Source organism: Staurois parvus, unplaced genomic scaffold (assembly GCF_062004578.1).
Source record: "Staurois parvus isolate SC_StPar_1 unplaced genomic scaffold, SC_StPar_1.0 ptg000104l, whole genome shotgun sequence".
NCBI classification, from domain to species: Eukaryota; Metazoa; Chordata; class Amphibia; order Anura; family Ranidae; genus Staurois; species Staurois parvus.
The window spans coordinates 11,564,503-11,583,930 of NW_028317900.1; the positions used below are offsets into that span (position 1 = coordinate 11,564,503).

At 49.0% G+C, this 19,428-nt stretch overlaps 1 protein-coding gene across 1 annotated transcript in view; it reads left to right on the forward strand.

The window, feature by feature from the left end:
* Positions 1-15,810, forward strand: part of ERH (ERH mRNA splicing and mitosis factor) — a 38,945-nt gene extending 23,135 nt beyond the window's left edge. The window contains exons 3-4 of the mRNA XM_089671332.1: positions 14,374-14,494; positions 15,368-15,810. Of these exons, the coding sequence (XP_089527458.1) occupies positions 14,374-14,494; positions 15,368-15,470 (224 nt within the window). The 3' untranslated portion in view covers positions 15,471-15,810. The remainder of the gene's footprint in view (positions 1-14,373; positions 14,495-15,367) is intronic.
* The last annotated feature ends 3,618 nt before the right edge of the window (positions 15,811-19,428 follow it).

Genomic DNA, 19,428 nt, shown 5'->3' on the forward strand with positions numbered 1-19,428 from the left:
TGTTACTCAGGGACAGACAGAATTGTTACTGAGTGCCAGAGAATTGTTACTCAGGGACAGACAGAATTGTTACTGAGTGCCAGAGAATTGTTACTCGCACAGACACAAAATTGTTACTTGCACAGACACAGAATTGTTACTCGCACAGACACAGAATTGTTACTCAGGGCCACAGAATTCATACTCAGGGACAGACAGAATTGTTACTGAGTGCCAGAGAATTGTTACTCAGGGACAGACAGAATTGTTACTGAGTGCCAGAGAATTGTTACTCAGGGACAGACAGAATTGTTACTGAGTGCCAGAGAATTGTTACTCGCACAGACACAAAATTGTTACTTGCACAGACACAGAATTGTTACTCGCACAGACACAGAATTGTTACTCAGGGCCACAGAATTCATACTCAGGGACAGACAGAATTGTTACTGAGTGCCAGAGAATTGTTACTCAGGGACAGACAGAATTGTTACTGAGTGCCAGAGAATTGTTACTCAGGGACAGACAGAATTGTTACTGAGTGCCAGAGAATTGTTACTCGCACAGACACAAAATTGTTACTTGCACAGACACAGAATTGTTACTCGCACAGACACAGAATTGTTACTCGCACAGACACAGAATTGTTACTCAGGGCCACAGAATTCATACTCAGGGACAGACAGAATTGTTACTGAGTGCCAGAGAATTGTTACTCAGGGACACCTAATCGTTGAATTAAATAGTATGTCAGACAACATGCAGAGGAGTGGCAGAGGAGGCAATGTTTTAGGAGCGAGCAGACGTGGCAGCAGAGGAAGGGGTCGAGGCAGCAGTATTCGCAGCCAGAGGCCAGTGCTCCCGGTGTCATCCAGCGGTCGTGTCTCCACCGACAACCCTGCCGTCATTGATTGGTTGGCTCGGTCGTCTTCCTCTTCCCAGGTCACCTCTGACACCTACAGCCAACGGTCGGTGGGTACGTCAGACACAACCGTTAGTTGGCATGGCCCGGGACCAAGCCCACTGAAATCACGTGTCCTCTACCTGCCCCTGTCCTTTGCTGTTCCCTCACCAAGCGAAGTATCGCATGCTGTGGGCTCAGCCCCACTGTACAGTGAGGAAGAGCTAACAGAGGGCGGTCAGGAACGGGGGGAGACATCGGCCTTTTCAGCAGCCAAGCGAACAAGTACTGGCGAGGAGAGTGGCTCGGTAGCCGGTCTAGAGACAGGTCTGTCTCCTGACCCAGACGCAGCCGAGGGGGCTAGTAGTGAGGCGGAGACCCTACTTGATGATGAGGAGGTTGATCGCACTTGGCAGCCTCGTCGTCATCAGGCAATTTCTTCCGCATCATCAGGAGAAGAGGGTGGCAGCTTGGCAGCGAGCAAAACAGTCGGTGGGTTGCCCAGGAGACAGCAGCAGGGTCGCATCAGTGTCAGTGGAGCCAAACGTCCACGGAGTAGAGCACCAGCTCCACTGCAGCCTACCACCACGGCCAGTAGTGGTGCCGGTGCGCACGGAGGAAGTAGCAGTCAGCCAGTGAAGAGTAGCGGGGGCAAAGTTTCCTACTCGGTGGTGTGGCAATTTTTCCTCAAGCCGCCCGAGGAAGTAAACGTAGCCGTATGTCGACTATGTGGCCAGAAATGCAAGCGTGGCCAGGGGGCCCATGTTGGGACTACAGCGTTGCGTCAGCATATGCAGCGTCACCATTCGGTGGCCTGGGAAAACCGTGATAAACATACGGCGGTTCTGCCTGCCCCAGCCCCCGCTCCATCACCCGCTCCGTTACTTGCTCCGTCACCCGACGTCGTCAATCGCCCTCTATCAGCCAGTCAAGGCTCCAACACCTCTGCTGAGGGGAGTTGTCGCTCATTGGCATCTTCCGCTCGTTCAGATGCTCCTTCTCCTGCTACTCCTCTTCTCGGATTCCGTCAACAGTCTTTCTTGGAATCCGTATCCAAGAGACAACAGTTTGCGAGCACGCACCCGACGGTGCAAAAGCTGAACGTCCTCCTGTCCAAGTTGCTGGTGCTGCAGTCCCTCCCTTTCCAACTGGTGGACTCAGCACCTTTCCGAGAAATGATGGCTTGTGCCGCGCCGCGGTGGAGAGTGCCAAGCCGTCATTTCTTTGCCCAAAAGGCAGTGCCAGCCCTGCATTCACATGTAGAAGAGATGGTGGGCCAGTCTTTGAGCATGTCGGTCTCTGCCAAAGTGCACGGCAGCGCCGACGTGTGGAGCTGTAACTACGGTCAGGGACAGTACATGTCATTTACGGCCCACTGGGTGAACGTGGTGCCGGCACAGCCGCACCAGCAACTTGGACAGGTCACGACGCTTTTGCCTCCACGTTTGCACGTCCTTGGTCCAGCAAGCATGTCCGCCTCTACCACCTCTTTTTCCGCCGTGTCCTCAGCCGCCACCCCCGTGCCAAGTCCCATTACCCGACCGGCATATCACATGTGCAGGGCGCAACGGTGTCACGCTGTGCTGCACCTGGTATGCCTTGGCGAACGTAGTCACACAGGGGAGGAACTGCTGAGTGTAATGAACAGAGAAATCGACAGATGGCTGTCTCCGCGCAAACTAAAAATCGGAACCATGTTGACTGACAACGGAAAGAACATGGTGTCTGCTCTGCGTCAAGGAAGGTTGTGCCATGCGCCATGCATGGCTCACGTGTTCAATCTGGTTGTCAAGCGGTTCCTAAAATCCACCATCCCACTGCAAGACATCCTTAAAATGTCACGTAAACTGTGCATGCATTTCAGCCATTCCTACACCGCAAAGAACACCCTCATTGAGCTGCAGCGGCAGAACGGAATTCCACAGCATCGCCTGATCTGCGACGTTGCAACAAGGTGGAATTCAACCCTACACATGTTAGACCGCCTTTACGAGCAGCGAAAGGCCATCACCGATTTCCTGATGTTACAAGCGGATAAAGGTACTCCCCTGTGTAACTTAGATGTCAGCCATTGGCAGCTCATGCGTGACACCTGCCGCTTGCTCAGGCCCTTTGAGGAGGCCACGCTATTCGTGAGTCGGCAGGACTATGGGATGAACGACGTCATTCCTCTGTTGCACGTCCTGGAACAAATGCTGTTAACAATGGCTGGTCAGGGTGCGGTAGACGTGGCGCACAGATCTCAACGCCACATGACCCCTGTGGGGGCAGGACAGGAAGAAGAGGAGGAGGTAGAGGAGGACATTTGTGCTCAGGAATTATTGAGTGAAATGGGTGGTTTTTCCACTCAGCGGACAGGAGTGGAGGAGCAGGAGCATCTGGTAGAGGAGGAGGAGGAGGAGACAGAGGACCCAGACGCACCGTGGCAGTATGCTGTGGAGATGGAGGCAGGGAGTCCCTCGCATTCCTTGGCACAAATGGCCCATAGCATGCTCGGTTGCTTGCGTAGCGACAGCCGAATAATAACCATCAGACAGAGGGATGACTTTTGGCTGTCCACCTTGTTGGACCCTCGCTACCGGTCCAAAATGGTGGCCTTTTTCACACCTGCTGAGAGGGAGGCCAAAATTACGTACTATAAAAACCACCTATGTAGTCAGTTGGTCTCTGCCTTTGTGCGCCAACGTCCATCCTCAGACACTGTGGGCCCTGTGCGCTCGCGTTCCGCTGGCATGGCAGCAGGGGAGGGGTGGGGTGGTAGGAGCAGTGGCAGCTCCACCAGCAGCGGCTGCCTCAGTCTGCAGTCGATGATGAGTAGCTTTCTTCACCAGCGCAGTGAGGAAACTACTAACCAGCCGCAGCAGCAGCATCAGGTGGACCTGGAGCAGGAGCTCAAACAACAGGCTTGGGCCTACTTGGACAGCACCCTGCCAACCGAGGTAGACAATCCCCTTGACTACTGGGCAACGAAACTTGACCTTTGGCCCCAACTAGCTGAATTTGCCCTTGAAAGGCTGTCATGCCCGGCCAGTAGCGTGGCATCGGAGCGCGTGTTTAGTGCGGCAGGAGGTATTGTAACTCCGCGGAGGACACGACTGTCCACCCAAAGTGTGGAGAGACTCACGTTTGTGAAAATGAATCAGGCGTGGATTAGTCTGGATTTCAAACCACCAGTTCCTGACACAACTGACTAAATCCGCCATGAATCATGCCTCAAACATGTGCCACTTTCAGGTCTCCTCACACTGCTGGTGTGTTAAATTTTTTGACATAGGGTGCAGGCAGATTACGGGCCTCCTATAGCTGCTGCCAGGCCCCTAATCTGCCATGGGCCCCTATATACCGCCTCATGCTGCTGCCAAGTCCAGAGTCTGTCATGGGTCCCTGTACGGCCTCCCATTGCTGCTGTCTCCATCGCCACACTCTGCTGCCATGTGCCACTTTCAGGTCTCTTCACACTGCTGGTGTGTTAAATTTTTTGACATAGGGTGCAGGCAGATTACGGGCCTCACATAGCTGCTGCCAGGCCCCTAATCTGCCATGGGCCCCTATATACCGCCTCCTCATGCTGCTGCCAAGTCTAGAGTCTCTCATGGGTCCCTGTACGGCCTCCCATTGCTGCTGTCTCCATCGCCACACTCTGCTGCCATGTGCCACTTTCAGGTCTCTTCACACTGCTGGTGTGTTAAATTTTTTGACATAGGGTGCAGGCAGATTACGGGCCTCACATAGCTGCTGGCAGGCCCCTAATCTGCCATGGGCCCCTATATACCGCCTCCTCATGCTGCTGCCAAGTCCAGAGTCTGTCATGGTCCCTGTACGGCCTCCCATTGCTGCTGTCTCCATCGCCACACTCTGCTGCCATGTGCCACTTTCAGGTCTCTTCACACTGCTGGTGTGTTTAATTTTTTGACATAGGGTGCAGGCAGATTACGGGCCTCACATAGCTGCTGCCAGGCCCCTAATCTGCCATGGGCCCCTATATACCGCCTCCTCATGCTGCTGCCAAGTCTAGAGTCTCTCATGGGTCCCTGTACGGCCTCCCATTGCTGCTGTCTCCATCGCCACACTCTGCTGCCATGTGCCACTTTCAGGTCTCTTCACACTGCTGGTGTGTTAAATTTTTTGACATAGGGTGCAGGCAGATTACGGGCCTCACATAGCTGCTGCCAGGCCCCTAATCTGCCATGGGCCCCTATATACCGCCTCCTCATGCTGCTGCCAAGTCCAGAGTCTGTCATGGTCCCTGTACGGCCTCCCATTGCTGCTGTCTCCATCGCCACACTCTGCCATGTGCCACTTTCAGGTCTCCTCACACACTGCTGGTGTGTTAAATTTTTTGACATAGGGTGCAGGCAGATTACGGGCCTCACATAGCTGCTGCCAGGCCCCTAATCTGCCATGGGCCCCTATATACCGCCTCCTCATGCTGCTGCCAAGTCCAGAGTCTGTCATGGTCCCTGTACGGCCTCCCATTGCTGCTGTCTCCATCGCCACACTCTGCCATGTGCCACTTTCAGGTCTCTTCACACTGCTGGTGTGTTAAATTTTTTGACATAGGGTGCAGGCAGATTACGGGCCTCCCATAGCTGCTGCCAGGCCCCTAATCTGCCATGGGCCCCTATATACCGCCTCCTCATGCTGCTGCCAAGTCCAGAGTCTGTCATGGGTCCCTGTACGGCCTCCCATTGCTGCTGTCTCCATCGCCACACTCTGCCATGTGCCACTTTCAGGTCTCCTCACACACTGCTGGTGTGTAGAATTTTTTGACATAGGGTGCTGGCAGATTACGGGCCTCCCATAGCTGCTGCCAGGCCCCTAATCTGCCATGGGCCCCTATATACCGCCTCCTCATGCTGCTGCCAAGTTCAGAGTCTGTCATGGGTCCCTGTACGGCCTCCCATTGCTGCTGTCTCCATCGCCACACTCTGCCATGTGCCACTTTCAGGTCTCCTCACACTGCTGGTGTGTTGAATTTTTTGACATAGGGTGCAGGCAGATTACGGGCCTCACATAGCTGCTGCCAGGCCCCTAATCTGCCATGGGCCCCTATATACCGCCTCCTCATGCTGCTGCCAAGTCTAGAGTCTCTCATGGGTCCCTGTACGGCCTCCCATTGCTGCTGTCTCCATCGCCACACTCTGCTGCCATGTGCCACTTTCAGGTCTCTTCACACTGCTGGTGTGTTAAATTTTTTGACATAGGGTGCAGGCAGATTACGGGCCTCACATAGCTGCTGGCAGGCCCCTAATCTGCCATGGGCCCCTATATACCGCCTCCTCATGCTGCTGCCAAGTCCAGAGTCTGTCATGGTCCCTGTACGGCCTCCCATTGCTGCTGTCTCCATCGCCACACTCTGCTGCCATGTGCCACTTTCAGGTCTCTTCACACTGCTGGTGTGTTTAATTTTTTGACATAGGGTGCAGGCAGATTACGGGCCTCACATAGCTGCTGCCAGGCCCCTAATCTGCCATGGGCCCCTATATACCGCCTCCTCATGCTGCTGCCAAGTCCAGAGTCTCTCATGGGTCCCTGTACGGCCTCCCATTGCTGCTGTCTCCATCGCCACACTCTGCTGCCATGTGCCACTTTCAGGTCTCTTCACACTGCTGGTGTGTTAAATTTTTTGACATAGGGTGCAGGCAGATTACGGGCCTCACATAGCTGCTGCCAGGCCCCTAATCTGCCATGGGCCCCTATATACCGCCTCCTCATGCTGCTGCCAAGTCCAGAGTCTGTCATGGTCCCTGTACGGCCTCCCATTGCTGCTGTCTCCATCGCCACACTCTGCTGCCATGTGCCACTTTCAGGTCTCTTCACACTGCTGGTGTGTTAAATTTTTTGACATAGGGTGCAGGCAGATTACGGGCCTCACATAGCTGCTGCCAGGCCCCTAATCTGCCATGGGCCCCTATATACCGCCTCCTCATGCTGCTGCCAAGTCTAGAGTCTCTCATGGGTCCCTGTACGGCCTCCCATTGCTGCTGTCTCCATCGCCACACTCTGCTGCCATGTGCCACTTTCAGGTCTCTTCACACTGCTGGTGTGTTAAATTTTTTGACATAGGGTGCAGGCAGATTACGGGCCTCACATAGCTGCTGCCAGGCCCCTAATCTGCCATGGGCCCCTATATACCGCCTCCTCATGCTGCTGCCAAGTCCAGAGTCTGTCATGGTCCCTGTACGGCCTCCCATTGCTGCTGTCTCCATCGCCACACTCTGCCATGTGCCACTTTCAGGTCTCTTCACACTGCTGGTGTGTTAAATTTTTTGACATAGGGTGCAGGCAGATTACGGGCCTCCCATAGCTGCTGCCAGGCCCCTAATCTGCCATGGGCCCCTATATACCGCCTCCTCATGCTGCTGCCAAGTCCAGAGTCTGTCATGGGTCCCTGTACGGCCTCCCATTGCTGCTGTCTCCATCGCCACACTCTGCCATGTGCCACTTTCAGGTCTCCTCACACACTGCTGGTGTGTAGAATTTTTTGACATAGGGTGCTGGCAGATTACGGGCCTCCCATAGCTGCTGCCAGGCCCCTAATCTGCCATGGGCCCCTATATACCGCCTCCTCATGCTGCTGCCAAGTTCAGAGTCTGTCATGGGTCCCTGTACGGCCTCCCATTGCTGCTGTCTCCATCGCCACACTCTGCCATGTGCCACTTTCAGGTCTCCTCACACTGCTGGTGTGTTGAATTTTTTGACATAGGGTGCTGGCAGATTACGGGCCTCCTATAGCTGCTGCCAGGCCCCTAATCTGCCATGGGCCCCTATATACCGCCTCCTCATGCTGCTGCCAAGTCCAGAGTCTGTCATGGGTCCCTGTACGGCCTCCCATTGCTGCTGTCTCCATCGCCACACTCTGCCATGTGCCACTTTCATTTCTCCTCACACACTGCTGGTGTGTTGAATTTTTTCACATAGGGTGCTGGCAGATTACGGGCCTCCTATAGCTGCTGCCAGGCCCCTAATCTGCCATGGGCCCCTATATACCGCCTCCTCATGCTGCTGCCAAGTCCAGAGTCTGTCATGGGTCCCTGTACGGCCTACCATTGCTGCTGTCTCCATCGCCACACTCTGCCATGTGCCACTTTCATTTCTCCTCACACACTGCTGGTGTGTTGAATTTTTTGACATAGGGTGCTGGCAGATTACGGGCCTCCTATCGCTGCTGCCAGGCCCCTAATCTGCCATGGGCCCCTATATACCGCCTCCTCATGCTGCTGCCAAGTTCAGAGTCTGTCATGGGTCCCTGTACGGCCTCCCATTGCTGCTGTCTCCATCGCCACACTCTGCTGCCATGTGCCACTTTCATTTCTCCTCACACACTGCTGGTGTGTTGAATTTTTTGACATAGGGTGCTGGCAGATTACGGGCCTCCTATAGCTGCTGCCAGGCCCCTAATCTGCCATGGGCCCCTATATACCGCCTCCTCATGCTGCTGCCAAGTTCAGAGTCTGTCATGGGTCCCTGTACGGCCTCCCATTGCTGCTGTCTCCATCGCCACACTCTGCTGCCATGTGCCACTTTCAGGTCTCCTCACACTGCTGGTGTGTTGAATTTTTTGACATAGGGTGCTGGCAGATTACGGGCCTCCTATAGCTGCTGCCAGGCCCCTAATCTGCCATAAGCCCCTATATACCGCCTCCTCATGCTGCTGCCAAGTCCAGAGTCTGTCATGGGTCCCTGTACGGCCTCCCATTGCTGCTGTCTCCATCGCCACACTCTGCCATGTGCCACTTTCAGGTCTCCTCACACACTGCTGGTGTGTTGAATTTTTTGACATAGGGTGCTGGCAGATTACGGGCCTCCTATAGCTGCTGCCAGGCCCCTAATCTGCCGTAGGCCCCTATATACCGCCTCCTCATGCTGCTGCCAGGTCCAGAGTGTGTCATGGGTCCCTGTACGGCCTCCCATTGCTGCTGTCTCCATCGCCACACTCTGCCATGTGCCACTTTCAGGTCTCCTCACACTGCTGGTGTGTTCCATTTTTTGTCATAGGGTGCTGGCAGATTATGGGCCTCCCATAACTGCTGCCAGGCCCCTAATCTGCCATGGGCCCCTATACCGACTCCTCATGCTGTGACGTTGCAACAACGTGGAATTCAACCCTACATATGTTAGACCGCCTTTACGAACAGCAAAAGGCCATCACAGATTTCCTGATGTTAAAAGCAGATAAAGGTACTCCCTGTGTAACTTAGATGTCAGCCATTGGCAGCTCATGCGTGACACCTGCGCTTGCTCAGGCCCTTTGAGGAGGCCACGCTATTCGTGAGTCGGCAGGACTATGGGATGAACGACGTCATTCCTCTGTTGCACGTCCTGGAACAAATGCTGTTAACAATGGCTGGTCAGGGTGCGGTAGACGTGGCGCACAGATCTCAACGCCACATGGCCCCTGTGGGGGCAGGACTGGAAGAAGAGGAGGAGGTAGAGGAGGACATTGGTGCTCAGGAATTATTGAGTGAAATGGGTGGTTTTTCCACTCAGCGGACAGGAGTGGAGGAGCAGGAGCATCTGGTAGAGGAGGAGGAAGAGGAGACAGAGGACCTAGACGCACCGTGGCAGTATGCTGTGGAGATGGAGGCAGGGAGTCCCTCGCATTCCTTGGCACAAATGGCCCATAGCATGCTCGGTTGCTTGCGTAGCGACAGCCGAATAATAACCATCAGACAGAGGGATGACTTTTGGCTGTCCACCTTGTTGGACCCTCGCTACCGTTCAAAAATGGTGGCCTTTTTCACACCTGCTGAGAGGGAGGCCAAAATAACGTACTATAAAAAACACCTATGTAGTCAGCTGGTCTCTGCCTGTCTGCGCCAACGTCCATCCTCAGACACTGTGGGCCCTGTGCGCTCGTGTTCCGCTGCCATGGCAGCAGGGGAGGGGTGGGGTGGTAGGAGCAGTGGCAGCTCCACCAGCAGCGGCTGCCTCAGTCTGCAGTCGATGATGAGTAGCTTTCTTCACCAGCGCAGTGAGGAAACTACTAACCAGCCGCAGCAGCAGCAGCAGCATCAGGTGGACCTGGAGCAGGACCTCAAACAACAGGCTTAGGCCTACTTGGACAGCACCCTGCCAACCGAGGTAGACAATCCCCTTGACTACTGGGCAACGAAACTTGACCTTTGGCCCCAACTAGCTGAATTTGCCCTTGAAAGGCTGTCATGCCCGGCCAGTAGCGTGGCATCGGAGCGCGTGTTTAGTGCGGCAGGAGGTATTGCAACTCCGCGGAGGACACGACTGTCCACCCAAAGTGTGGAGAGACTCACGTTTGTGAAAATGAATCAGGCGTGGATTAGTCTGGATTTCAAACCACCAGTTCCTGACACAACTGACTAAATCCGCCATGAATCATGCCCCAAACATGTGCCACTTTCAGGTCTCCTCACACTGCTGGTGTGTTCCATTTTTTGTCATAGGGTGCTGGCAGATTACGGGCCTCCCATAGCTGCTGCCAGGCCCCTAATCTGCCATGGGCCCCTATACCGCCTCCTCATGCTGCTGCCAAGTCCAGAGTCTCTCATGGGTCCCTGTACGGCCTCCCATTGCTGCTGCCTCCATCGCCACACTCTGCCATGTGCCACTTTCAGGTCTCCTCACACTGCTGGTGTGTTCCATTTTTTGTCATAGGGTGCTGGCAGATTACGGGCCTCCCATAGCTGCTGCCAGGCCCCTAATCTGCCATGGGCCCCTATACCGCCTCCTCATGCTGCTGCCAGGTCCAGAGTCTCTCATGGGTCCCTGTACGGCCTCCCATTGCTGCTGTCTCCATCGCCACACTCTGCCATGTGCCACTTTCAGGTCTCCTCACACTGCTGGTGGGTTCCATTTTTTGTCATAGGGTGCTGGCAGATTACGGGCCTCCCATAGCTGCTGCCAGGCCCGTAATCTGCCATGGGCCCCCGTACCGACTCCTCATGCTGCTGCCAGGCCCGTAATCTGTCATGGGCCCCTGTTGTCGCTTGTTGGCATATTCCGCTCGTTCAGATGCTCCTTCTCCTGCTACTCATCTTCACGGATTCCGTCAGCAGTCTTTCTTGGAATCCGTTTCCAAGAGACAACAGTTTGCGAGCACGCACCCGACGGTGCAGAAGCTGAACGTCCTCCTGTCCAAGTTGCTGCTGCCAGGCTCGTAATCTGTCATGCGCCCCTGTACCGCCTCCTCATGCTGCTGCCAGGTCCAGAGTGTGTCATGGGCCCCCGTACCGACTCCTCATGCTGCTGCCAGGCCCGTAATCTGTCATGGGCCCCTGTACCGCCTCCCCATGCTGCTGCCAGGTCCAGAGTGTGTCATGGGTCCCTGTACGGCCTCCCATTGCTGCTGCCAGGCCCGTAATCTGCCATGGGCCCCTGTACCGACTCCTCATGCTGCTGCCAGGCCCGTAATCTGTCATGGGCCCCTGTACCGCCTCCTCATGCTGCTGCCAGGTCCAGAGTGTGTCATGGGTCCCTGTACGGCCTCCCATTGCTGCTGTCTCTATCGCCACACTCTGCCATGTGCCACTTTCAGGTCTCCTCACACTGCTGGTGGTTTCCATTTTTGTCATAGGGTGCTGTATGGCCTCCCATTGCTGCTGCCTCCACCGCCACACTGTGGCTCCACACTCTGGTTTTGGCCCCGTGACTGCCCAAATGAGTGAAGTGTGCGGTGATTCTAAGATCGACGGCACTCATCTGCATGTCATACTGACTGACAGTATTATTTCTCTTCCCCAGCAGACTCCAAGGGCATTTAAATTAAAGGTACAGTGTTCTGCACTAATATTAAGTCTCTCTGAAGCCTAGAAACACCCTTTTTTAAGTTAAATTCACAGCGAATTTATTCGACTCGAATCGAATATTGTCCACGAATTCGCCGAATCAGTCGAATCGAATTTTTCATTTCTTCGCTCATCTCTAGTGCTAAGGTCTGACCATTGTGGTCCCATGTTACGCTGACGTGTTTGATTTGCCAAACATTTGTAGCCCACTTATTAGCTTCCTGGAGGTAATTGAGGATGATATTATGGATAATGTCACACAAACCTTTTTGAGATTACTATTCTTTTATGTGTGTAAATTGATAGTGTTACATTGGACACGAACGGATGTCCTTGGTTTGGCAGCCTGCAAAAAATTGGTGAATTATATGTCCCACTATATGAAATGACATGAAGCCAGAGGATGTCCAAATAAATTTCTACGAATTTTGGTCTTGATGGATAGAATCCTTAGTTACAGTGGAAGACATCCCTGGAGTGGCATAATTTTGGTGTATTGAGTATGATACATGGACCATTTGTCCGCTGTTGCCTTTGGTTAATTAATGCACTGGTACAGAATATTGTATTGATGCTAGTATGTTAAAATGTAAAGGAAGAGTAGGAGTTTACTCCACAAAGTTTGGTTTCAAATCTGTTCTCTTTCTGTGTTCCTTATTCTTTTTTCTCTTATTTGAGTTTTCTTTTTTTTGTTTTAATCGCTGTTATTATGCCGCAACCTCTCATTGCTGCTCTCAAACTAATACTTGTGAAACTGATATATGTACTTATGGTATCCTTATTACTATATTTATTGTATGACTTTGCAGATAATATTTGAGCAGACATTTGGTTGCGTTACATTGTGCAATGTCTTGGTAGAACTGGATAATACTTGCTGCCTTGATTTTGTTCCTTTTAAGATTTTGTACTGGAAATTGTGTTTTACTATTCTGTTATGCTGTATATATTTGTGCATATGGCAATAAAGCTCTTTTTTTTTAAAAAAAATGGCGATATTTTGCCAAGTTTGTCTGTTGGATTTTAAAATACACTGCTCAAAAAAATTAAAGGAACACTTTTTAATTAGAGTATAGCATCAAGTCAAACTCCTGGGATATTGATTTGGTCAGTTAAGTAGCAGAGGGGGTTGTTAATCAGTTTCAGCTGCTTTGTAATTTAATGAAATTTATTAGGAGCACCAGATGGTCAATAATGAGACGACCCCCAAAACTGGAATGATTTTACAGGTGGAGGTCACTGACATTGTTTTTCCCTACTCATCTTTTCTGACTGTTTTTTACTAGTTTTGCATTTGGCTAGGGTCATTGTCACTACTGGTAGCATGAGGCGCTACCTACACCCTACAGAGGTTGCACATGTAGTCCAACTCCTCCAGGATGGAACTTCAATACGTGCCTTTGCCAGAAGGTTTTCTGTGTCTCCCAGTACAATCTCAAGAGCATGGAGAAGATTCAAGGAAGCAGGCAGTCACTCTCGGAGAGCTAGACAGGGCCATGAAAGGTACTTAACCCATCAGTAGGACCAGTATCTGCTCCTTTGTGCAAGGAGGAACAGGATGAGCGCTGCTAGAGTCCTACAAAATGATCTCCAGGAGTCCACTGGTGTGAATGTCTCTGACCAAACAATCAGAAACCAATTTCATGAGGGTAGCTTGATGGCCCGATGTCTTCTAATGGGCCCTGTGCTCATTGCCCGGCACCATAGAACTTGATTGGCATTTGCCATTGAACACCGGAAATGGAAGGTCCACTACTGCCCTGTTCTTTTCACAGGAGAGCAGGTTCACCCTGAGCACATGTGATAGACGTGAAAGGGTCTGGAGAAGCCGCGGAGAACGTTATGCTGTCTGTAACATCGTTTAGCATGACCGTTTTGGTGGTGGATTAGTGATTGTCTGGGAAGCGATATCCATGAAGGGACGCACAGACCTCTATAGGCTAGACAATGGCACCCTGACTGCCATTGGGTATCGGGATGAAATCCTTGGACCCATTGTCAGAACCTATGTTAGTGCAGTGGGTCCTGGGTTCCTTCTGGTGCTCGACAATGCCCGCTTCATGTGGCGAGAGTATGCAGGCAGTTCCTGGAGGATGAAGGAATTGATACCATTGAATGGCCCCTCGCTCGCCTGACCTAAATCCAATAGAACACCTCTGGGATATCCTGTTTCAGTCTCTGATGCCGCCAGGTTGCACCTCAGACTCTCCAGAAGCTCAGTGATGCCCTGGTCCAGATCTCGAAGGAAATACTCCAGGACACCATCCGTCGTCTCATTAAGAGCATGCCTCGATGTTGTCAGGCATGCATACCAGTACGTGGGGGCCATACAAACTACCATTTTGAGTTGCTGCAATGAAATTTCAGCAAAAATGGACTAGCCTGCTGCATAATTTTTTCACTTTGATTTTCAGGGTGTCTTTGAATTCAGTCCTCTGTAGGTTGATAATTTTCATTTCCATCAAACGATGGGGCATTCTTACATTCCTAACACATTACCCAGTCCATGTCAGTATAGATATCCAGCATGATATTTTTCCCTCATTGAGATCTGATGTGTTTTCAAAGTGTTACTTTAATTTTTTTGTGCAGTGTACTACAATCCAGCACTACTGAAAGTAAATGTTTTTGCTGTACACTTTTGTGCATAGTTGACTGTGAAATACAAAAGTGTGAACGGTCCCTGATTGAAGTCTTTCCCTTGTTTGTTGATCTCATGTCTTTCTTTTTTAGGGGTATGTAAAATGTATGAAGAACACTTAAAGAGAATGAATCCCAACAGTCCATCCATAACATATGACATCAGTCAGTTGTTTGATTTTATCGATGACTTAGCAGATCTTAGCTGTTTGGTGTAAGTATATGCCGCCAACCCTGCCCCCCCCCCCTTTTTTTTTATGGCAAATGTGATATCGTAATCGTATGCATGCCTGTAAATCCTGGTACACACGATGAGAATATTTGTTTTTGCATGCTAGTCTCATATCGAAACCAAATGGGTTATTAGAGTTACAAAAATTCTCAAAACAACAAAATACGACTTCCTGCAGTGATGTAATCTTTCCTTTCTCAGCATGCATGGTCTTGGTCACACAATTTGTTTTTTCTTTTTTGACGGATGCATACTATACTGATTAGGTGAAAATTATTTGTTCTGTTATCGATGACAGAATTGTTCCTTGCTTGTCCCTTTTGGATAATTCCGCACCTTGTCTGACAGCACAGCAAATGTTGCAAGGCACCAATGAAGATGGACAGATTACTCACTTTGTCCCATCAGGAACTGAATAATGTATATTAAAAAAAAAATAAAATTTTTTAATGTATACCTTTTTTTTTTTTTTATAAGGTGGTTGTTTTGCAACTACTTGTGCTGTTTGAAAGCAACATGGATATTGAAGACTCGACAAGTTGTATCTATGTACTGTGTTTAATATTGAAGTGAACTATTGGCAAAATAACACATAACTGTTTTATAAAATAACACAAAATAACACATAAGCAGTTTTTCAGTAGCACTAACACAGCAGCATTGTATTAAAAAAAGCTTCATCCCTGCACTGGCATTTTTAACAGCTGATCAATTAATATTCTTGTTCCCTTTACTAATATCTGAATTTTCACAGAAATATCATGCTTCTGATAAATCATGGCTCAAGCCCCCAAGCCTTTGCAATGTTAGCCGCAGTGGTAAATTAATGATCCCCAATTTACTGTTCTCTTGCAGGTACCGTGCAGACACTCAGACATACCAACCCTACAATAAAGACTGGATCAAAGAGAAGATTTATGTTCTGCTCCGTCGACAGGCTCAGCAAGCAGGCAAATAGGGAGGCAGTGAGGAGAGCTGACATGTACAGCGGACACCAGAGGGTGTTTTGTTTTGTAATATAGTGGATTTGTGTTTTCTTTATGCTTTAGGGGACAGAGTTTTAGATCAAATTTGTCATATGTTGGAAGTTTTTCCTTTTTTATTCAACCTTGTTTTAGCCAACTAGTCTGTCTGGTTGGGCCTTTCACCTACCAATCACTGTAAAGTTCAGCAGCACTAACAGTGTAGAGCTAGACTGTTCAGTGATTTTTGGCACCCCCCTGTTTTGGCAAGTTAAGTTATGCCTTACATCAGATGTTTTAGAAACCATTAATAAAATCCTAAGTTGATAGTTAAAATGTGTTTTTTGTGTTTTTTGGGGTTTTTTTTTTTCTTTTGGTTTTGTTTTCATTTTCTTTTTTCTTTTAATTTTTTTTTTTTTTGCTGCTGTTAGTGCAACTATAAATTATCATACATCTGAAATAAGCTGTTGATTATGTTAAAGGTTAAATTATAACTGTTTAGTGTTCATGCAGATTAGCTACATCAACAGAAAAGTTGAGCTTTGGACAATATTATAAGCCCATTAAAGCAAGCCAGCACCTCGGTGGCTAAAATCCAGAAGTGTTCTGAACCAGCATCTCATGTTGAGAGTCTGGCCTAATGCTCTGACTTCCAGGGCCTCCCTAGTGGCCTGGCCAGAAAGGCTATGCATTATGGTAATGAGCCAAGACTGAGATTTAGAAGTGTGGCAAGCTAGTTGATTTTTTCTTTTCATACCCAAAGTCCTCTTAGTGGGGCTTTAGGTGCACGGAATTAAGAAATAGTCACAGATTTTCCGTCTTGTAGAGCTAAACCTCAAAACAAAAATATAATGTATTGCAGCCTACAAGTCCTTCAATATGGAGCTGCATTAGTGGGGCTTGTCTTCCCTTTTTTTGCTTTTTAGTCCAAATTTGGGAGAAGTGACATTGTTGCTTCTTTGTGATTGAGCATTGCTACCTTGGTACAGGAGATGTTTTACTGGCAAAATTACCAGGTGAAAAAAGAGGAAAACCTAAAGAGAGAAAACAAATGCAGCCACAACATTTGAGGCTGGTAAGCTGCAATACATTGTGTTTGTTTAGGTACAGTTTTTAAAGCCTAACTTCTGCTTTGTAAAGGGGAAAAACGTGTGTGATGATTGGACCCTGGAAAAGCTTTTGAGGATACTATACCCCCTATATAGCACTGCCCCAATCTGTGAGTCCTCGTGTGGTTTTTTGTTTTTTTTTTGCTTGTGTCCTAAGGTGATGGATCTCTTCTCCTCCTTTGCGGAGAAATCACTCTTAGAATTTTTCTTTCTTTATTTTATCTTTGGATTCTTCAATCAACTCCTTCACTATCCTCTAATACAACAAAAGAAGCAGTTCATCTGGATTGGTGCAACTTCAAAACTATAGCTACATGGTTCCAAGAGCAAGGTCCATTGCTGTGGAACCCAGGCCCGGAAGACCCCTTCGGGCATATGCCCACTGTGAAGTATGGAGTTTTAGATCTTAATGTCCAGCATTGGGAACAGGTAAGACACAGTCACCCTGTTCCTCTGGCTGTTAAAGTAGTCCCACTGCAAGTAGAATTATTTACCTCCATTACTTACATTAAACTATATTAGGTGTATCCTGAATAGTTTGCGCTTATATATTAAAACTACTAGGAAACCAAGAATGTGTTTGAAATGTATTCACCTACAGTGTAAACTTTCTGAACTTGGTGCTAAAATTCAATCACAGGCCAGCGCAAACTGTAGCGGCAGAAATCAACTCATTCCTGCTGAAACAGCCGCCAATCCCGTTCACTATAATGATAGGTCGCATGTGGCCACAGCTATTCATGGCTTTCTGCACAGCCAGTAATTACCTTCGTGTTGCACACAAAATGTCTAGCAGGTAATCACTGGCTGTGTGGACAACTGCGCATACCTGTAGCCACCAGCAACCTGTCATTATAGTGAATGAGGCCAGTGGCTGCACCTAGCTGCTCAGTCGCAGCAGGAATCAGAAGATTCCTGCTGCTGCAATTCTTACCAGCCTTAATTGCCGGTGTGAATGGGACCTTAGAGCTTAGTCTCAATTAGATGACCAGGTGTTACATAACACCACAGGTTGGACATTTTAAAACCATTTCTGCCTAGAGCCTTATAAGGTACTCAGGTGCCACCTCCCAACCTTTTGCGCAAGTACTTTGCTACAGTGCAGCCTACACTGAGTAGGGCTGCGTCATCCTTCTGGACATGCTTACCCTACTTTCAGTACCCCATAGAGGAATACCTATCGCTTTGTCAAAGGGTCGAACAACACTCAGCCTCAGTGACCATGCTTCCCTTGTACCAGAGGAGGACACCATTTTTAACACTGGTCTCTGCATCTAGTTCTAGCTATATCTCTAGCACACAGCATGAGGATTATTTTACAGAGGCAGAATTTTCTGCAGTTCTGTACCACTTCTTCAACAGCGAACAGCTTTTATACAGCTATTACTGCCAAAAGCTCTGAAACGCCAGTCTCTTTCCTCCTCTGCCTTTTCTAGAGTCAGATCTTGCTATGCCCTTCCTGAAAGAGGCAGACTAAAGGAGAAATAGAGGACCTTGAGAAAGTCGAAGATATCGCTCCCTCAGACTCCTTTTATGCCTAATACTATGGCTTTACACAATACACTAGCCGCTATTCCCTTCTGTGTTGCTCAAAGATCTTAGCATTGGCCTACTCCTTTTCCATCTCTTATGTCCCTTTTGGGTCCTAGGAGACCCCTTAAGTCTAAAAGGGAACTCCCCATTCAAGAATGAATAAAAGTGGAAATTAAGGACAATTGAGTCAATCCTGGAATGATTTTAACTCCTCCAAAAATTATTACTGAACTCTATCCAATGGAAAACATTTTGCTACGAAGTGAGCTTTTTCAGTAGTAGATTCTGCTGTTTCAGTCTTAAGAAAACATTTCACTGTTTCAATTAAAAAAAAAAAAACCAAAAACAAATTCCTAAATTGAGGGATTCCGCAAATAGGAAGTTTTGAGATGCTCAGCTCTTTACACTTGCATGACCAGGTTTGCAACCAACTATCTCTGTGGTTTCTGTCAGATCGCAGCTACTTGTACCACCTTCACAATCCTGGTTTCTTGGACTGTACCTTAATGGAGCAACTACAGCAATTGCCCCTGTCTTGCTCCATTGTGCAGATGCACCACAACTAATCATAACACACATTTCTAGAATGTCTTTGATTTCCATTCACATGCACAGAATCTTTGTGGCTGAAAGCCTGGTCAGCAAAAGCGACCAGTAAAAGATGCCTCAAAGGAGGATGTCTCTGGTGAAACACTTGACAAATTCATCAAAGATGTCCGGGAATCAAAAATTCAAAAAGCCTTCCCTTCAGGAGCCATTTTCATTTTCCAAAACATAGAGCATTTATCCATTCTACCCAGGCTTCAATTTCTAGACTGATGTTCAGCCCTTTCTTCCAGCCCAAACCTAGGTTCTTAAAACCTGCCAAGAGTTCTGCAAAGCCTTTTTCCCAAAGAAAAAGTACCCTCACTCTTAAAAGCAGCGGAACGTCTCTTGTAGTTCTTGGTCACTGACATTACAGACCTGTGGATTCAATTAAGGGTTCAGAGAAGTACAACATAAAGTGCAAACCTTTATCCACTCATGCCTCCTTCCCTATCCTGCTCAAAGACAGATTTGCGGGACATCCTGAAATTCTTTCCTGGGATCCTATTTTCTAGTAACTCCTAGAGGACAGGTTTAAAAGATTTTACTTTTTTTTTTTTTTTTTTTTTTAAATATTTATAAAATTTTTCATGTTAATACAAATACCCAAAAAGGGAAATAATTCTCATACAAATAGACATTTGTAACATTTCTACCTTTCCCTTACTAAAAACTTTTCTTTCCCATCCCACTACCCCCCCCCTTCCCGCCCCTCATCCCCCCTCCT